Below are 17,465 nucleotides of genomic sequence, written 5' to 3'. Positions count from 1 at the left end.
CGGAAATAAAATTGAAATAAGACTGAAATAAGATTGGAATATTAGTGGGTTCTGGAGCATGATATTTTCATATATTATATACATTTAAATATATATTTATTATATTTTTATAATAAATACAGATGAAACGAAAGACAATCAAATTCATCGAATTGCTTAGCACGTAAAATATGTAAAATGTACAAGGTGTTTGATAAGTAACGGTTCATAGGATTTTCGATTTTATTGATCCACACAGAAGTAAAATACGAGACTCGCACATTTCGGGATCGGTGCCCAAGCATCGTGTACGAAACGCGGCTCGAAAGCTTCAGTCGTTCAGTCTACATGTCTACGGTGAATAAATAACGTCTCTTTTGCGAGCGGCTGTACAATACAACAGAGTAATGCACACGCGCGGCGTACAACGATGAAAAAAGTCTTGTTAAAACGCGGACAATTGCTGGGGACCGCAGAACGGCCGTCGAGTTTCGTAATTCCCGCGCGAGAGAAAAATGGCCTCCGCAGTTCTCTCGAAATCGCGAGCCGATGACGTTGAAAGAAACGCCGCCCTAAATGGATTCGCGGATGCGGGCTCGTGAGAACTGTTGCGAAACGCGGATCGCGACGTCGTCTCGTCCGCATCGCACGGATTTCAAGCCGCGCCTCTGCTTCGAATTTCGAAAACATTTTCGTCTGAAATATCACATTAACTTTATGACTTCTAGCTATCCCTATAATTCTAAATAAAATTTACAATGGAATTTCACATGTTAAATGTCGACTTAAATGCACGAAACTAAATCCATCTTGCTGTCTTTAAATTACTAAGCTATGTTAATTATTACTGCTACGTTGTTTTTGCTCATCAGCTATCGTTAGTGTTAGGTATATTTTTAGCAGGGCCGGGGAAGACAGATTTTTGAGATGGTAAATAAGCTAGAAATATTTTCATAATCTCATGTAATGTAGAATTTGGGAAATTCACTATTTTTCTGAAATAGCAGTTAGATATATATTCGAAATATACTTAAAATAATATATTTAAATATATTTAAAAAATAATAATATATTTAAATATATTAAAGAAATAATAATATATTTAAAATAATATATTTAAATATATTTCAAAAATAATAATATATTTATCAAACATATTTGAGATGCTATTTCCATATGTAACTACTATTTATAAAAAAAAAACTGTATTTACCAAATTCAGTATCACACGAGGAAACAAAAATATTGACAGCCTATGTACCATTTCAAACATTTATTTTTCCACGGCCCAAAGTTTCCGTCTCCCAAAAAACTCTTCTTCTCCCAGCGTGGCCCACAAACAGCCGCCAGAGTGTTCGTTAAAAAATCAATGTTTCAATGTCGTGGCTCTCCGTGTGCTCAAAAGTCACCGCACTTGTTGCGAACGTTTTTCACGATCGCCCCGCCGAAAATGCGGACCGGGGTCCTGGTCCAGGAGATCAGCATCGACGATCCTCCGATGAACGGACTGCCACGACCGATCTCGCAGCGGACGTAGGTCAACTGCACCAGCTGCTGGCCCAAGGGCTGCTTCCGCTGGCTGGGCCAACCGTGCGGGCCCATATTCGCGATTCTAATCTCTTGCGATGGATTCCTAAATCCGAGTGGGTCATCGATCGATCTGATGATCCTAATCGGCAGGATCCTGTAGATCGTCCTCGTCCCGTAGATAATGCTCCGTTGCATCGGTTTCGGCGGAATCCGCGGGAACGTCTCGATCGGCACGTGACTAAATCTCAGATCCCTTGGATCATCGTTCTGGGGATCGAAGGCTGATTTTAGGAGCAGGTTGAACCCCAGGACCGATCCCTCGATCCCGTCCTCCAGGCCCTTGTCGAAATCCGTGTACTCCTGGCCCACCACTATGTCCCCCTTGCTCGGGATCACGTGACCAATCGTCTGAAAATGATCAGTGATCTATCAGGACGATCTGTTCAATTGTCTCTTTCATGGGACGTCCGGCAAAAATAGTTTTGCAATCGAGAATACGAATAGTGGAGTTAATTAATGGTGGGCTGTTTACAATGATAAAGTGAAAAGGAATAGGGCGTGGGTCACTTTCGACCCGGTCTTCGGTGATCCCTCGATCAAAGGGTATTCAATTCGAGGAAAGTGGTTCGCCGGATCTTCGGCGAGGATCTCGGATGCTTACGAACCTCTTCGGAGCGACCTTGAACCCAGAGGTGCCCGTTCACCCACAAAGCGTAACGACCGGCCTGGTTCTCCCAGCTCTGACACAGGTGGTACCAGCGGTTCTCGTGAATGTCGGTCGACGCTGCGAATACCTCTGTCCCGCCGATCTCCAGGTGAACGCTGCGTCCATGCGACGAGATCCACGCGCGCACCAATCGCTCCTTCTCGTCCTCTGTCGCGCCAAAAATATAATCAACACCGGAGCTTTCCACGCGTTGTCCAACCAATCGCGAGAACAGTTTAAACAAAAATTACCAAAATTACTTTCGAAGGTATCAAGCAATCTCAGTCGGAGACGTATCAAAATTTGAACAATGGCGGCAAATGACTCGGAATTTAAATCCGGATCACGCATAAAATATGTAAAAAAAAAGAAAAGGAAAATCGAGCAATCAGTCGCGACGTATCTAAATTTGAACAATGGCGGAAAATGCCTCGGAATTGAAATCGCGATCATGCGTGAACTATGTAAAAATAATTTGCAAATTCGAGCAAAGGGTTCCCGTGGAGGAAAATCGGCATCGTTTATCGATGCACGCGGCGCAAAATTAATAAAAGACCGCCGCGTCGGGGCGACGGGTGTTCCAACAAGGGGGGGGGGGAGAAAAAGTCCAATAAAGAAGTTGCTCCGGGTTCGGCGAACCCAGTTCGAAAAGTAGGCGAATGAAATTCCGGCGAGATTGCATCCCGGAGTTTCCGTTTCGCGGAAAATCGGATCCGGCTTTTCCCCCCTCCGCCCCTGCCCCTCCCCGATTACTCACTCGAGTAGGAGAAGATAGAATGGGGGTGAGTGAGGTCGACGGACTCCAGCCACAGGCAGAACGTGAACTCAGTCAGCTCCGGCACCGGCAATTCCCATCTGAGGAACTGGAATCACGCCGATTTAGGTTAACGATCCGGTTTAGCAAGCGTCCTAAATTTTAGGGGGCTGCACGACCACTTTTACGCGAAAGGCAGTACTGCTTTTTTTTTACTGCATACGTTGCGCCCGGTTAAACAACGTACTTCGAACTGCGGGGAAAGATTTCCGATGTTCGAAAAATTCGCGCCAGAAGTCGCGCGCGCGCACGCGGCACGTCGTCGATTTTAAATATGAATTTACGAGGGCGTATTACGGACCGTGCGTTTTAGCGGTGCTTCGGCAATTTTTACGGGAGTACCGATGTTGCTTTTCGCTGTAACGGGCGTGGATCGTTAAAGTACGTACTTTGAACTAATGGGGGGACATTTTTTTGTTCAAACATTCGCGCCGGTGGTCGGGCAATACGGGGCGGAAATGAAAAATGAAATTGTGCGAATTTGCATCGGAACGCGCATTTTGGGGGCTTGTTGGCAATTTTTACAGAAATACAGTACTGTACTCCGCTAAGAGAAGTATGGACCATTAAAGTACGTACTTTCCATTATGGGAAAACATTTTTTCCATTTCAAAATTTACGCCAAGGGTCGCGGAGTCTGGCGCGAAATTTAAATACGAATTTATGAGGCTTTCCATTAGACTGTGCACTTTGGCGATTTTTTTGATAATTTTTAAAAAAAGAACGATATTGCTTAACGTCAAATCCAGGGCGCATTGTTAAAGTGCATACTTGGAACTGTGGAGAAACATTTGTTCCAGTGAAAAGAAAAAAGTTGTTTGCATTTTAAATTTCTGGGACATCTGTTTCGTCATCACACCGCGCGCATTTTCCTATGGGAAAATTCGTTAACCAGTCTTGGTGTATGGAGTTGGCACGGGGTGTCGAAATTACCGGTCAATTCATTGCCACCCGTTTTTCCATTGGCGGAGAGACTGCGACCGCGTAACAGGCGGGAAACTAGATCAGGGGCATCGCGTGCGAACGGTCGCTTTCTAAGCTTTCTTTGAACACCGGCGGATTTCGTAACGGCGAATGGACCCGATTGCAAATTTTGGATTATCTATGCAACTCGGATACCTTCGGATATCGTCGCACTTCGTTCAATTGAATGAAGGTTCCCCGAAGACAATTTCAAAATTATAATCTTTCGATGGAAAACGAAATTTTATCCAGTTCAATCGATCTGATGTCATCGACACTTTAATGGACGATTAAAACGTTAGTACAATCCAGACCCGTAATCTTACACATCAGCTCATCAAATATGCGCTTAATAAATGCGAAAATCAACAATTTTTCTCTGACTAGAATTTCTCGAATTGACTGCATAAATGTATTAAAATCGATCGGTAGACCGATCTTTATGCAAACTCAAAATTGTTTTAATCAATTGTAAGAAACACAAATAATTAGTTTGAAAATGTCTTTGTTCCTTTTATAACTATAATAAGTCGAAAATAATGTAACAATATCTTCAAACTCTTCCAATGACCTTACAATTTTATATTTGACCTATTCGTTTTTCTCAGAAATGCATAAAATCCGCAGTCTATTGATCAGAGATTTTTCTGGGTGGTACGAAAAAAATCCGAACACGCTATTTCGTTAAAGAAATTAATTATGGGGCTCGCATTTCGTCTCATCGTGATAACAATACCTCGAAAATTCCCGCAAGAACTTTCGAACGAAATATAGTAACCAAGGGTAGCTCTCACCTGTATGTATCCCTTCTGAGTGAGCACCACCTTGTGCATGGGGGTTGTACGGGTCCGGTGCAGCTGCTGGTCCAAAATAGACGCGCACTGAGCCAGCAGAAAGAAGACGATGCACCCTCGAAAAACGATCACAGCCCTCCCAGCCATGTCGACCGAGAATCATCCCCTAGTCCCAGGTCTCAGCTTCGGATCCCGTTCGCCATCCAACTATCAATTTATCACCGAATTTATTTCAGGCGGGAAACGCGTTTCTCGTAGCCGGATTCCGTTCCATTCTACTCGGAGTTATGCGCGGCCCGAGCAAGTCGAAGAGGAGGCCCGATGACAGTGCGGCGAGCACACGGCGCGAGTACACCATACTAAACAGGGCCGGCCGGTTCAGCCGCGCGATTTCGAGCGGCCATACTGGAGGGGCGGTTGATCGGAGAACAGAAGCGAACCGAACCGGTCGTTTAACCCGCGCCTGAATTCCACGCGCCGGAAGTCCGGGAACGTGTTATCGCTCATCCCCCGATTTGTCGGGCGTCTCGCTTCACGGAGCAAAAGCCTGGAAGTGCTGTTCGGGCGTTCCCCTTGACCGGAAACGTTGCGTATCTTCTCGATCGTCCGAGCTGCCCGCGAACGGGCACCGCGGTTCGAAAGCCCGTGGAAAACCGCGTCGAAAATGTGCAGCAGCACTTTTTCATTCGACCCGTCGTTTGCGAGATAACTGGCTTTGAAATCAAGGTCCGCGCGGAGCTCGAAACTCGCGCCTCGTCTCGGCCGCGCGTCATGCTCGTCTTTGCGCACGATTTTCTCGAAAACCATGACTCTCGTGAAAAAGTTCTCCGGATATTTTCGTCTCAGTTTTCGACGCAGATTCGCCTAATCGTCTTCGTTTTATCGCACCTCGCCCCTTCTTCGTGCCAGCCGTCTCGTCAGGCGACATACATATTTTCGTCCCGGATCGAACGCCTGGCTCGTCGAAAAATGAAACAGGGAAAGCGTAATTGCGATCGGCCGGGATTGCATAATGACGACGAGTTACGTGATTTCGAGTTGTCGACGCGGACGTTCTGTAATAAACGAGGTGTCGGTCGAAACCGATACGAATTAGAAACAGAGGAACGAACGGTGGCCAGGCTCCGCTTTCGCAATCTCGAAAGTCTTCTAGGGGAACGGGAAAGGGGAGTCGCAGGGAGTCGCGGGCGTTCAGGGATTTATGGGCCGTAAAATGGCGGACGGCTAAGGGACATGGTTCATCGCGGGGACGAAACTCGGGCCCGTTACGGACCCGTATCGTTTTCATTGCCAACCGGCGCGCATCTTTTCCCTTTCTCGTTGCTCGTTTTCACCGCAACGATCGCACGCAAACATGGTAATACAGTTTCTATGCTAATCCGTGTATTTCTAAGCTATTCGTCGAGCAATTCACCATCTGCTTTCGTACAACGGAAATTCAAATTTCCAGTAAATCGATAATTTCATCGCTGGTCTAATAAGTAGCGAAATTATCGTTATCGGTGAATGCGTTTGAAACCAATGAAACTGATGATAGCCGTTCGATCAATTATGGTCCTCGGGGGAATTTCGTTTCTTCGATCGTCTGTCAAGACGATGATTGACGGGGAAAGCGACAACTTGATTCCGTTCTTGCGACGTCGACGGTTACGTCGATATCTAACAACCGCGCGGCAACTATCTTCAGGTTCTTTTTTAAACCGGGTATCTACTAGTTGTTGTTTACATGTCGATCGTTTCGATCACTTTCTACCTATAATCGTCGTTTTCCATCGGGGCTGTTACGCAATCCCGCAAATTCATATATGTATTCCCACATTACGCATGCGCATACGCGTGCACGCATTGCGAAACGGAACGAAGCGAAACGTTTCGAAATCCCCGACATAGTTATGAAAATATTTGCAGTTCACCGGACAAGCATTATCCGTCGTGACGGTTAAATAACCAGGAAAAAAATATCATTTGTGTTCCAGACGGCGAAGAATTCGACTTCCGGCAGCAGCGGCTACTACGTCGGCGGAAGCAGCACGTTGCCACGTGGTGGCCAGCTGATGAGGGCGTACAGTCCGGCCGCGTCGTCCGTCGTGGGCGGTCCGACCGCGACGCCCACGCAACCGAAACCTCTGGCCACATCAGGTACGCCGGAAGTTCAGGGACGTCGTTGCTGCTCGCGCGAAACCACGACTCGGTTGAACGACTGCCGCGAGAGATCGCTGCTTCTGCGCCTGAACTAACACCCCTCATGCTTGCCCTCGCTACTATAATCTTTCCCTAGACGCCTCGGTTCGCGGTCATCATCTGCCATGAAACAACCGGTGCCTGGGTCGATCTGGACCGCTAATCGCGTCTATTTCGCACGGTTCATTCGATGCGCAATTTATTTAGACTTTCCACGGCTCCGGTCAAAGTTGACCCAGGCATCGCCGGAACACGAATCGCCGAGATTTTTCGATTACAACGGTCTACATGACTCACTAGCTCATAAATTGTCATTTCTGGTGGCTCTCGAGGTAGACACGTCCTCGAGAACAACCAGATTCGACGCACCTGCACGCGCTGACCCCGCCATCCGGCCCTGCCTGCAGCGACGATCGATGGTCGATCGAGTAACGGTTCGTCGACGAGCTGAGGTTGACTCGCGAGAACGTTTCCAATGTTTCGCATGCACGGTCGACCTTTGCTCGTAGATACGCATCAGCCAAACGCCTCCTCTTCCCACGATCCTGTTCGCCATCATCCAAGCTTTCGACGCCAGGACTGCTAGCACGAGACCCGCCCGTTGCCTCGTCGATCCGCGTAAATCCTTCCGGCGCGAGCGCGATCGTCGACGATCATTCGTGTCACGTCTTTGCTACCGAGCGATGGAAGTAGCAATCTACAGTGGCGACTCTCATAGTGCTCAGCAACCTGCGGTGCTTTCTTACTAAAAAAGAAAAAGAATCCCTAGGAACGTAGACGTTGAAATGTTCTTAGTAACTTAACGACTTTGCGGTCGCTTTAGTTAGCGTGGCAAACGTTGAAAGGTAACTAGGACACCGAATACTGATAAATCACTAGAATTGTAAGCATAGAGGAATCTAGCTAAATAGTAACCGAAACATAGGAGGACTATTTGCGACGATAGAAGTAGTCGAGGGATTGTGGGAGTAGTTGCGGGCGATTGGTGCAGGTGATTTAGGTAGGATGAGCACTATGGGAGCCGTTCGTGTGGCAAGGGACGAGGTCAGGGAGAGACGCGACTCGAACCGAAACAGCTGGGTACATTGGTTTTTGTTTGGTTTTTCCGGACGGTTGGATAGGTGGTGGCGGGGTGCCGCCGGCCAAGCCGCTTCGCAGCTACCAGTGTGTTAAGAGTCCCCTTGGAAGCCTCGGGGGCTCGGCTCGCTTCTCTAGAGACAGCTCGGTCTCCCTCTATAGTATAGCAGGTCAGTAGAGTTATCCTTAAATGAAGAAGACGAAAAACCGACGGAACTGTTCGTTAGAAACGAAATCGCCGAGATGACAGAAAGACCGAAAGATCGAAAACAAAAAAGAAAAAAAGAAAAACGAGAACTCGACGCGGGAACAAGTTGAGAGACCAATTTATCTTTCCCTCGATCATGGTGCCCTCTGCCTCTCGAAACGTTTTTCGCGCGCCGCGGGAACCAACTCGACGATTCTCGACGCGTAGACGAAACGGCGCGGTGCCGGCGCGTCCCTGTCGACAACAATACGACTGGATCGAGGACCGTCCCGACGAAACCAGGTCGAGAACGCCTGTGTCTCGAGGTGTCGAGAATCGCTCCAGTCGACACGCGGGCGTCGTCGTTCCCTCGAACGGATCGAGGGCCGGGCGACTGGCTCGACTACACGGAGGCGGTTTGGTCGTAAAACGAATACCCTAATTGGCACACTGGCTCGAGAAAATTCTCGTGGAATACGGAATAATCTCCGTCTTGTGGCGGCTAGCATCGAGGCACGCCGAGGTCTGGATTAGTGCAACCGACTCGCCCCGGATTGGCTGACAACGTAGCCTCGGATAATCGGAGTCGCGAAAATTTACCTAGAGCCAGGGACACAGTTTTTGTCCTCGAATGAAACCACGATCTAATAGACACCACGATCCTAACCTCTTAACCTGCGTAGAAGCTTCTAGGTACCCTAGATCCACCTGTAGCTCCGATAGCAGTAGAGACAACTTACCCCTCCACGTAAATCGGTATACCACGCAAAGTAAATTACCCAAGGAATCCCTAGCGTCATTAACAGAAGCTAGCAAGCCGTTGCATCGAATCCCTAGGATCTTGTATACCCCGTAACCAAAGTACATACCTAGGGGCATGGGAAAACTAATCGAGTGGCCCAGCACTAAACCAGACCCGACTGTGTCCAACCCGACAAGACTGGTTCGGCGACCCGGGATTACCCTGCGACACACGCACAAACGACCCTCGGTTGTGTCACGTAGAACTTACTATGACTATTGAACGTCCCGTAAAGCATCCCTCCGCCCCGTACTCGGTGTTCCCCCGCTGTTTTACCGACGGGTTGAGACGCACCCGCTCGGTGGTAGACGACCCGCGGTCCCACTAATCTACCCGATTGCCGCAGATCGACTCCACGAGACCGGCTACATGAGCAGTCCGGAGAGAGGCGGCGGCGTCAGCTCCGGATCCGGAAGATACCCGGCCGGACCCTACAGCGCCGGAAGCAGCTACGAAGACCCGTACTACTCCCAGTACTCGGGCACCGTCACCCCGGTCATCGACGAGGAAGCCAGGTAACCGGAGTTCCTTGATGATTATCGACGGGGCCGGTCCGCGGCCCCGGACGATAACAAACCCTTGCTGATTTCATACTCCGACGGACTTCCCTTCTCTGTCAACGCGACCCAACGCGAAATCGGGTCACCGGGTTCACAAAATTTCGCCGACGAATTCACCACTTCGGAAAATCTTTTGGCTTCATCGGCTGGGGGAGCATCGCGCGGATTGCACAGGGTGTCCTGGTAGCAACGACGACGGTGGAATGGGGACATAGGGGTCCTACAAGTGTGGACTTGGGGGTACTTGAGTCTGGATTTAGCTGTCTCACCACGGAGTCTTAAAGAATCGTAAAGAATCCTAAAACTTGGAAACTGGACTTCGAGGAGCTAGAGTTGGATTGCTTGAACACCCTGTGCAACCTGGTCGGCGTTGATCAGAGGGGAAGAACGATCGCGTGTCACCATGGATGGCTGATAGCGCGGATACGTGTGTCTCTGTTGTGGATGGTGCAGCGATACGGAGCTGTTGGAGGAATCGTACAGCCTATACGGTGTGAAACCGTCAGGCCGTCAGCCATCCGGTCCTCCGCGATCCCCGTTTCCTCCAGGGGCGGCACCACCTCTGCCACCCAGTGGTCAGAGCTACGACGCTACTCGGTACCGATCCACCTTGTGTATACACGTCGATAGAACCGAAATCAGTGAACGTAGAGCTCTCTGTCGATGCGATCCGGTCTCTCAGATGTATCGTCTGACGCCGCGTTTCACGGAGTCCTCTTAGAAACAGCCCAGATACAGTCACCCGGTCGTGCCGGAAACGCAGCGTCGTTGTACGAACGCTTTTGATCTGACTCGAATGCGCTTTGCGAATGCGTCGTCCATAGACCCTACGGCCACCGTTCGCGGAGGAAATTTTCTAGGACGAGAAAAATCGATGACTGATAAAGCATTTAAGCATTGTTTTTCTCGTTGTACACCCTGTACATGTCAGTCGGTGGAAAGTGAAAAGCCCGCTCTCTTTCTCCCTCGGGTCGACGCTCCACGAAGCCTCCCCCCGGCTCGGTTATTTATGTTCGCCCGTTTATCGACACGTTTCGAGTTCATCGATCGGTGGGAACGAAGGCTTCGTTGACCCGGCGGAGGGAAAGAGAGAGAGAAAGAAGGCTCCGGTACACGCAGAGCTCTGTACCATTTCTCGTTAGGCTGAATCCTCTCCGGGACGCTGGTCGTTCGTTTGGATGCATGTATAATACGCGTCGAAGCATGCAGAGATATCTGGCCCCGCGCTCGGAATCGTAACGCGGAACCGTCGGGTAATTTCAATCAGTTGGTTGGCACGCGTTGAACCATTGTAGCACGGTCGAACGGACGGGATCGGGTCTGGATCTGGAGGATGATCCAGCTCTGACGCGGGACAATGTTCGCGCGAAAAGTTTCGTTAGGTTTCGGTAAGCTTTGAGAAACGACCTCGTGTACTCTCAGGTCTTAGCTATCCCCAAGTACAGTAGATCCCAAACATTGTTCTTCAGGATCGTTCGTTCGATGGTACTCCACGAGTTCAACTGCGAATCGGTGGAATGCAGCATGCCGATTAGCGATCGTAGAGAGAATGCATATCGAGCGCTTTTATGTATGTATGTACGACATGTAGACCTTAGGACTCTAGACTCACACGGCCTTGGCCATCCAAGAGTTTGCCATCGGACCTTGGACCCAAGGTCCTGTGCGAGATTGTCAATGTCAGTCATCGTCACTGTCTCCTGGTATTCGATAGCGAGGTAGCAAATCCTTTGTCGGCGAATGGACCTCTATCTTTGCTACCTCGATACGCTTCTCGAAGGCACCACAATCCCCTAGATCCATAGTTTGCAATGTTGGTCCCGTTCGCCAAGCGGATCCCAAGTGACACCGGCTAATCTGTTCTGTCTTCCTTGGTCTAGGATACGGGTGGAGCACATGGAGAGACAGTTGGCCAACCTGACGGGGCTTGTGCAGAAGGCTCTGACCCACGCCCCTCACACGAGCCCGTCACCCAGGGATTATCTGCAGGTGCCAGCGGGTCGCGACCCTTACGCGAGGGCCCCAGGTACGTTTCCGATCCGAAATCCGGCATTTTACGAGACTAGATTAGCCGCGCTGTCCTAGGTCCTGGTCTCCGAGCAGGGATCCCTCCGTTTCCGCTGGGGCTGGGCGCATTTTCGACGAATGTATTTTTATTTATTTTCTAGTAACTCCGTAGAAATTTTCACAAATTTCAAGTTATCCGAGGGAAGGGTCACCTGGCCACGCCCAGCTCCGGTGCCCCCGCGTAGTCCCCGCCCATTTCTGTTCCGTGGCTCTTGAGTTTCCGCCCAGTCCCGCCCACCGGTTCGCCCCCGACGACCCGGACGTTCGCATATTTCATTTCTCATTCGATTTCTCATCCCCTGTCGCACCACTAGGCGCATTAGAAGCGTGTTAGCCTCTCGTTTCGTTCAAGTCGATCCATTCTGCGACGCTTTGACGCCTCTCTGCCCGTGTATGTTGTTCGCCCCGCCCATTTCGCTTTCTTCTACGATCCCGTTCGTTCGACAAACTCCGCCCCCCCGTCGCCCACTGTCACGCCCACGTCTGTCTCATCACGTCGCGCGACTTCTTTCGCTCTCTTTTAGATACTTTTCTAGGTGATCGATCGGTCGGAGCTGCCGGACAGCTAACGCTGAGACCTGAGTATTATTTCTTCGTTTTTTTTACTTTTAAGCGGGACTCGCCGCGTTTTATTTAGGCACCTCGGTGCTGTTCCGAGACTTAGAACCGGAGGTCCTGGACATTTCGGCATTCTTAGAATCGAGTTTTGATACGCGCTTTTCGATTGAGAATTATCTATGAAATCTTCAGGACTTCCCAGGCCCCTGTGAACCGTCTCCAGACTTTTTGAATTAATCTTCTCGGCCCAAGGAGTCTCGAGACGGTTTCCAAGTTAGAATCCCATCGCCACCAGCTGTCTTAGCAGCTGGCCCCGCCCTTCGAGCCGCCAGATAGCGCCTCGAAGTGGCGTACAAGTAAAATTTGTGCCGCGGTCGACGCCGTCGCAGTGGTGCTCATATTCGGTTCCATCGAAAATCTCATCTCCGTCGGGAGACAATGCGTCCCGAATGTTTGAGGAGCAATCGGCACCGCTGCGACGCGTCGCACCGCGGCCTGAAAATTTTCCTGAAAACCCTGCTGTACAACTGCTTTGTTATTCCGACTGACGCGCACACCAGGCGCCGGGGACGAGTTCGACAAACACTCTAGTTCCAGCTCTGCCTCATTGCCAGGTGTGTCTCTTCTCATCTTCTTTCTATCTTCTATTCTCCTATGAATCACTGTGACCGCTACAGTCTCGTGCGCCATCGGACGGAGGACAGCCATTGCTTCGCACGGCAATGGCATGTGGACAGCCTAAAATATACGATTGCTTCGAATCGCTCGGCATAGTTATAATAGAACAATTACTTCAAAGAGTAGACGACCGCTAAATCGGTAATCAGGTGTCCGACCGGTGGTGTACACGCTCTCGCGTAATGCATAATGTGATTACTGTTGTTATTACAATGTTTTATAATAGTGCCCTACGTTCTACCACTGTGTGATTAAAACGGTTCTCCTTTGTAAAATTTAAGTGTCTCAACCTGCCGTTACAGATGACTCGTACTTAAGGACTGACGTAAAACCACCAAAGTTAGGCAAAGGTGCGGTTCACAAGATCTCCACGTATCTCCTCTAAGCACCAAAGCATCGCCGCCTCTCGCATTATAGTTATGTCGTGGTCGTCCACGTGTGCGCTCATCTGCACGCTAATAACATCACGCCGCTCTCTGTGTCTCGTTTCACACGCATCCCCCCGCCGTCCTGCTTGCTTCTTTTCTGTGCGCGTACTATGTACACCGAATGATCAATCATCGTTCAGCCACCGTGGCTCGACAAATGGTGAAACAAAACTATTAACCTCTCTTGCACCGAGCACAAATGTTTGCACATCGGGTTTTCCCTTTTCATTCGTCGAGACACGGTGTTCCAGTTGCACTAACGTACCATTCTTGCTTCGCTGTCGATTCTAGCACTCGTTTAGGTTATGCCACGCGAGCCTAGTTGTCTCTCTTTCTCTCTCTCTCTCTCTCTCTCTCTCTCTCTCTCTCTCTTTTGTTCACGAAAACAGTACTTGATATATTTCGTTCTCGGTTGCCCCTCACCCCCTACCCCCTGAGATGATAACAGCACCGCAATGATAAGTCAGCACCGCCCCCATACCCCCGCTCCTTTGAAAGTTTTGTCGCGCACGCTGCAACGCTTCCACCCTGTCCGGCACGGGACCGCAAAAATACGCTGATCAACATCTATTCCAGACAAGTCGGTGTCGTTCGAAAAGTCAGTGTCCTTCAGTGACGAGCCACCGGACATGAACTCACCTAAGCAGCATTCCCCGCAACACGCAGGTAATCATTATTCGCACTTTGCACTCTAACACAGCGGAGACCGAGTTTACCGACGCGCTCGAGGCCACGCCCCGCGCCACTGGGAACGCCCACCGTCTTTGGGAACGCCCACCGCCCTTGGGAACGCCCGCCCACAATAATTAAGTTCTGCCGGGGAAAATCGACGACTTCGAGCGTGTCCGTAAAGGCGGTCTCCGCTCCAAGCACCTCCCCCCCGTGAAAATCGAGTCTCTAGAACGACCCGATGATAAATCGAACGACGAAACGCTGGAGCGTCGACTAGATTGCCGCGGGTTCACGACCCGGATGCTGAAACAACGATCGGCCACGTCATGATCGTTGCGATTAGTTTCGAAAACGCTCCACCGTTTCCTCGAGAGGCCTCGGACGAGACGAAACCCTCGTGTCGAGGATTGGACAATACTAACGCAATAATCTCTGACCTAACTTCTCGTGCAATGCCTACCACGACTAGCGGACACTAAGCCAACGAAACCGGCGATCAAATCCTCCACGTTGCCGAGGATGTCTTCGCAAGGTAAACCCGTATCTCGTTTCTATATGTGTGTCGCGTTCGGTTCGTCGATCAAACAAGCTCGTCACCTCCCACAAAAGCATTCGTTTCTGTCTCTGCCCCGCCCCCTCATCTTTACGCTTCCGTTCGGTCATTCGTCCGTCATCTTGTGTTTCGATCACGTCCACGCATCGTATACATATATCTCTGTCTCTCCATCGATCATCCCTCGGTGTCTCTCGTCGCTCATTCGGGGATCATCGTTGTCATCGGTCGCGAGAAAGCGCGATCCGGCCGAGAAACTCGTGGGACGGTTGCACAAGAAACGCGACGACCAGGGAATGTAATGTCGCGTTACAGGAACAGACGTCGAATTTGGTCGCCGGACGGCCGACCTGCTCGTTTTTCTCGAACGTGACGCAGCTGTCTCGGCAATCTCTGTTGTACAACTATGAATTGCATAATTTGCGGATAAGAATGCCAACGAGTCGTGGCCCCGGCAACGGCCACGTCGCCACGAATTGGTTCCCAGAAGAAGGTCTGCACGGTCGAATCTCGATGCAAATTCATATTTTAATAGTGCAACAGTCGCATGGTACATTTACATGTTACAGAACATTCTATTAGCAGATTTCGCTTAGGTAGATATTAACCCTCTGCACTCGAGGCCGTTTTAACTCCATTTAAATGGACCATTAAAATTTAAACTCCGGGCCATTTAAACCCGTAATGGCTTCTCTGACCCAGTATTTCCATTTCATACGAGACCAGACCGCGAATTTTATATGCGAAACGAAAATTGTCAATTGCAAGCTCGTTCTTTCTTTAATCATTTTCACAGATCGAAAATACCACGTCGACGTTTTCAATTTCATTTGATCGTTATAATATTTTGAATCGCTTTCATATTTCAAATTTTCAATTGCTCCGCAAATATTTGTGGTGCAAATTCCGTGCATTTTATGAAACCATTTTCTAAGTACAAACTCGAGTGCAAAGGGTTCAACTATGAACCCTGCAAAAATAATCAAAATTGGACTGCTCGATAATTGTTCGGTGAATGCGAAAATAATTTAGAGAACATTTTCGCCGAGAGAACGGGAGTTTCTCGAGCCGATCGCGCGCCATCTTGGACGCAATCAGGCCCCCAGAGCCCGGGGGCCCAAGGTGAAATCCAAGCCCTCGGATCATGGCCGCGCACGCATCTCATACCGCTTCCGTCATCGGGCCAATCAAAACGCTGACACCCGAGGCGACAACGAAATTATTCTCTCCGCCAACCACCCCCCGCCACGCTCCGTTTCCCGCCCCACCCCCCTGGCCCGTTGGATCGTGCGAAACGCGTCGGGTTTAACGAGCGACAAGTGGCGTCTGCCGCCGAATTCAACGAGAGCATTGTTTTCGGTGACCTAATCGAGGAGATCCGTTCAAGGATAGAGCTGTCCGCTCCGTTATTAGAAAGTGGAGCTCGTTTATCCGGAGCTGGCGGCGCAAGAAAACATTAATAAATCGCTGTGCAAGAGCCCGATCGAGAGATTTCGTAATTGCAGATTTGCACTTGTTCTTATTTTTACGTAACCTAGAAGTTCTCTCGATAGTCTTAATAATGGGTCTCCGATTTTCATTGGCTCGCTACAATTTAGTTTTTGTCAGTGTTCTTAGTTCTTTTTTTTTTTACGTAAACTAGAAGTTCTCTTGATAGTCTTAATAATGGGTCTCCGATTTTCATCGGCTCGCTGCAATTCAGTTTTTGTCAGTGTTCTTAGTATATTCTCTTGTCTTTTTATCGGGGATTTACTATTGCTCGTGGACAGCCTCGTTAGCATTAGAGAGTAATAGCAAACGGTACAGGGTTGCCACGTGTTCGCACGCGGACTACTGTACCATTGTTATTTGATTTGACTTATTCAATATTACGAACGGAACATCGCCGTAAAACGAAGAAGCTCGCACGGTTCAGCGGGGTCCCGAGAAGCTTTTTCTGTGGGTAACCATGGGTAGCCATCGACCGGAAGCGTCCGCTTGAACCTAGCCCGAACGGTTTCAGAGCGGGACAGGCACAAGCCGACTCCTCCGCCGAAGCCAGCGGCCTTGGTGGCCGGTCAGTACGTCTACCGGGACCTGGCACTCACGCCGGAAATGTACAACCAGCTGCGAGGCCTGCAGAAGAAGGCGAAGGACCTCAGGCAAGAGGTCAGGAACCTGAGGCGCATGTCTCAGGCGCAGGCGCACACCGTCAGAGAAACTATCAGGGACACGTTCATCACCATCAGGTAACTAAACCTGCCGCTCAATTCTCTCGAAATTAATTCCACGGTTGCTGACACGACGTCGGTTCGTTTCAGAGCCATGTTATTGTCTGGCGGGGACGCCTCCTGGAGCGCTGGGGACGCCGAGAAGATGCGACTGAGCCGCGAGGAAGACCTCTACAAGCAGGAGATGCTGAGGCTGGAAAAAGATCTGACGTGAGTACTCGTGCGCCAGCTTGCATTTTTCCTTCCATCCTAACGATTTCACGATCTCAGCGAGCTGGAGAGCACGGTGGAGGAACTCCGTGGCAACGTCATCAACAGGAAAACGCGGGTCAACATGTCCGACGTGGAGAACATGGCCTTGATCCTCAGCAAGTCGAGGTAGGCCCATCGTGAACAGCAAACCAAGCTCGAGCGATCGCTGTATTTTCGTTTTTCTCTTGTTCAGCCAAACGGTGGCGGATCTGAAGGTGCGGTTCCCGGGCCTGCAAGAGGGCCTGAAGGGCCTCTTGAGCTCCGAGATGGAGAAGGTCGTGCGCGAGGAGAAGTTCCTCAAGGAGGAGCCGGAACGATTGGAGTCCGCGCTAAGGCGCTGCAAGAAACTGACCGGTACCCTCGTGACGCTCAAACGGTAATCACCAATTAATAATAACGATATCAAGGAGCATAAGCAGATTAAATCGCCAGTGGAATCGACAGCTTGCCAAGA

The 17,465-nt window shown here is 49.8% G+C and overlaps 2 protein-coding genes across 20 annotated transcripts in view; one reads left to right on the top strand and one right to left on the bottom strand.

The window, feature by feature from the left end:
- LOC117220943 (uncharacterized) overlaps nucleotides 1–17,465 on the top strand; it is a 162,209-nt gene that overhangs the window by 132,832 nt on the left and 11,912 nt on the right. For 10 of the 19 annotated variants that reach the window (XM_076522080.1, XM_076522083.1, XM_076522088.1 and 7 more), the window contains 13 exons: nucleotides 6,763–6,925; nucleotides 8,089–8,214; nucleotides 9,380–9,548; nucleotides 10,047–10,190; nucleotides 11,474–11,619; nucleotides 12,779–12,832; nucleotides 13,178–13,246; nucleotides 13,901–13,990; nucleotides 14,466–14,528; nucleotides 16,552–16,777; nucleotides 16,850–16,969; nucleotides 17,030–17,137; nucleotides 17,205–17,387. In XM_076522080.1, the coding sequence (XP_076378195.1) occupies nucleotides 6,763–6,925; nucleotides 8,089–8,214; nucleotides 9,380–9,548; nucleotides 10,047–10,190; nucleotides 11,474–11,619; nucleotides 12,779–12,832; nucleotides 13,178–13,246; nucleotides 13,901–13,990; nucleotides 14,466–14,528; nucleotides 16,552–16,777; nucleotides 16,850–16,969; nucleotides 17,030–17,137; nucleotides 17,205–17,387 (1,661 nt within the window). The remainder of the gene's footprint in view (nucleotides 1–6,762; nucleotides 6,926–8,088; nucleotides 8,215–9,379; nucleotides 9,549–10,046; nucleotides 10,191–11,473; nucleotides 11,620–12,778; nucleotides 12,833–13,177; nucleotides 13,247–13,900; nucleotides 13,991–14,465; nucleotides 14,529–16,551; nucleotides 16,778–16,849; nucleotides 16,970–17,029; nucleotides 17,138–17,204; nucleotides 17,388–17,465) is intronic. The other 9 variants (XM_076522082.1, XM_076522090.1, XM_076522086.1 and 6 more) reach the window with 9 other exon arrangements.
- Nucleotides 50–7,669, bottom strand: LOC117220953 (uncharacterized). Its single transcript, XM_033471447.2, has 5 exons — nucleotides 7,337–7,669; nucleotides 4,787–4,993; nucleotides 2,973–3,078; nucleotides 2,175–2,383; nucleotides 50–1,917 (listed from the first exon to the last, which is right to left on the bottom strand). The coding sequence occupies exons 2-5, from the start codon at nucleotides 4,931–4,933 to the stop codon at nucleotides 1,378–1,380; spliced, it is 1,002 nt and encodes a 333-aa protein (XP_033327338.1). The 5' UTR covers nucleotides 4,934–4,993; nucleotides 7,337–7,669; the 3' UTR covers nucleotides 50–1,377.

This window comes from Megalopta genalis, chromosome 5 (assembly GCF_051020955.1).
Source record: "Megalopta genalis isolate 19385.01 chromosome 5, iyMegGena1_principal, whole genome shotgun sequence".
In the NCBI taxonomy this organism is placed as follows: domain Eukaryota; kingdom Metazoa; phylum Arthropoda; class Insecta; order Hymenoptera; family Halictidae; genus Megalopta; species Megalopta genalis.
This window is presented reverse-complemented; position numbering and strand designations above follow the sequence as displayed.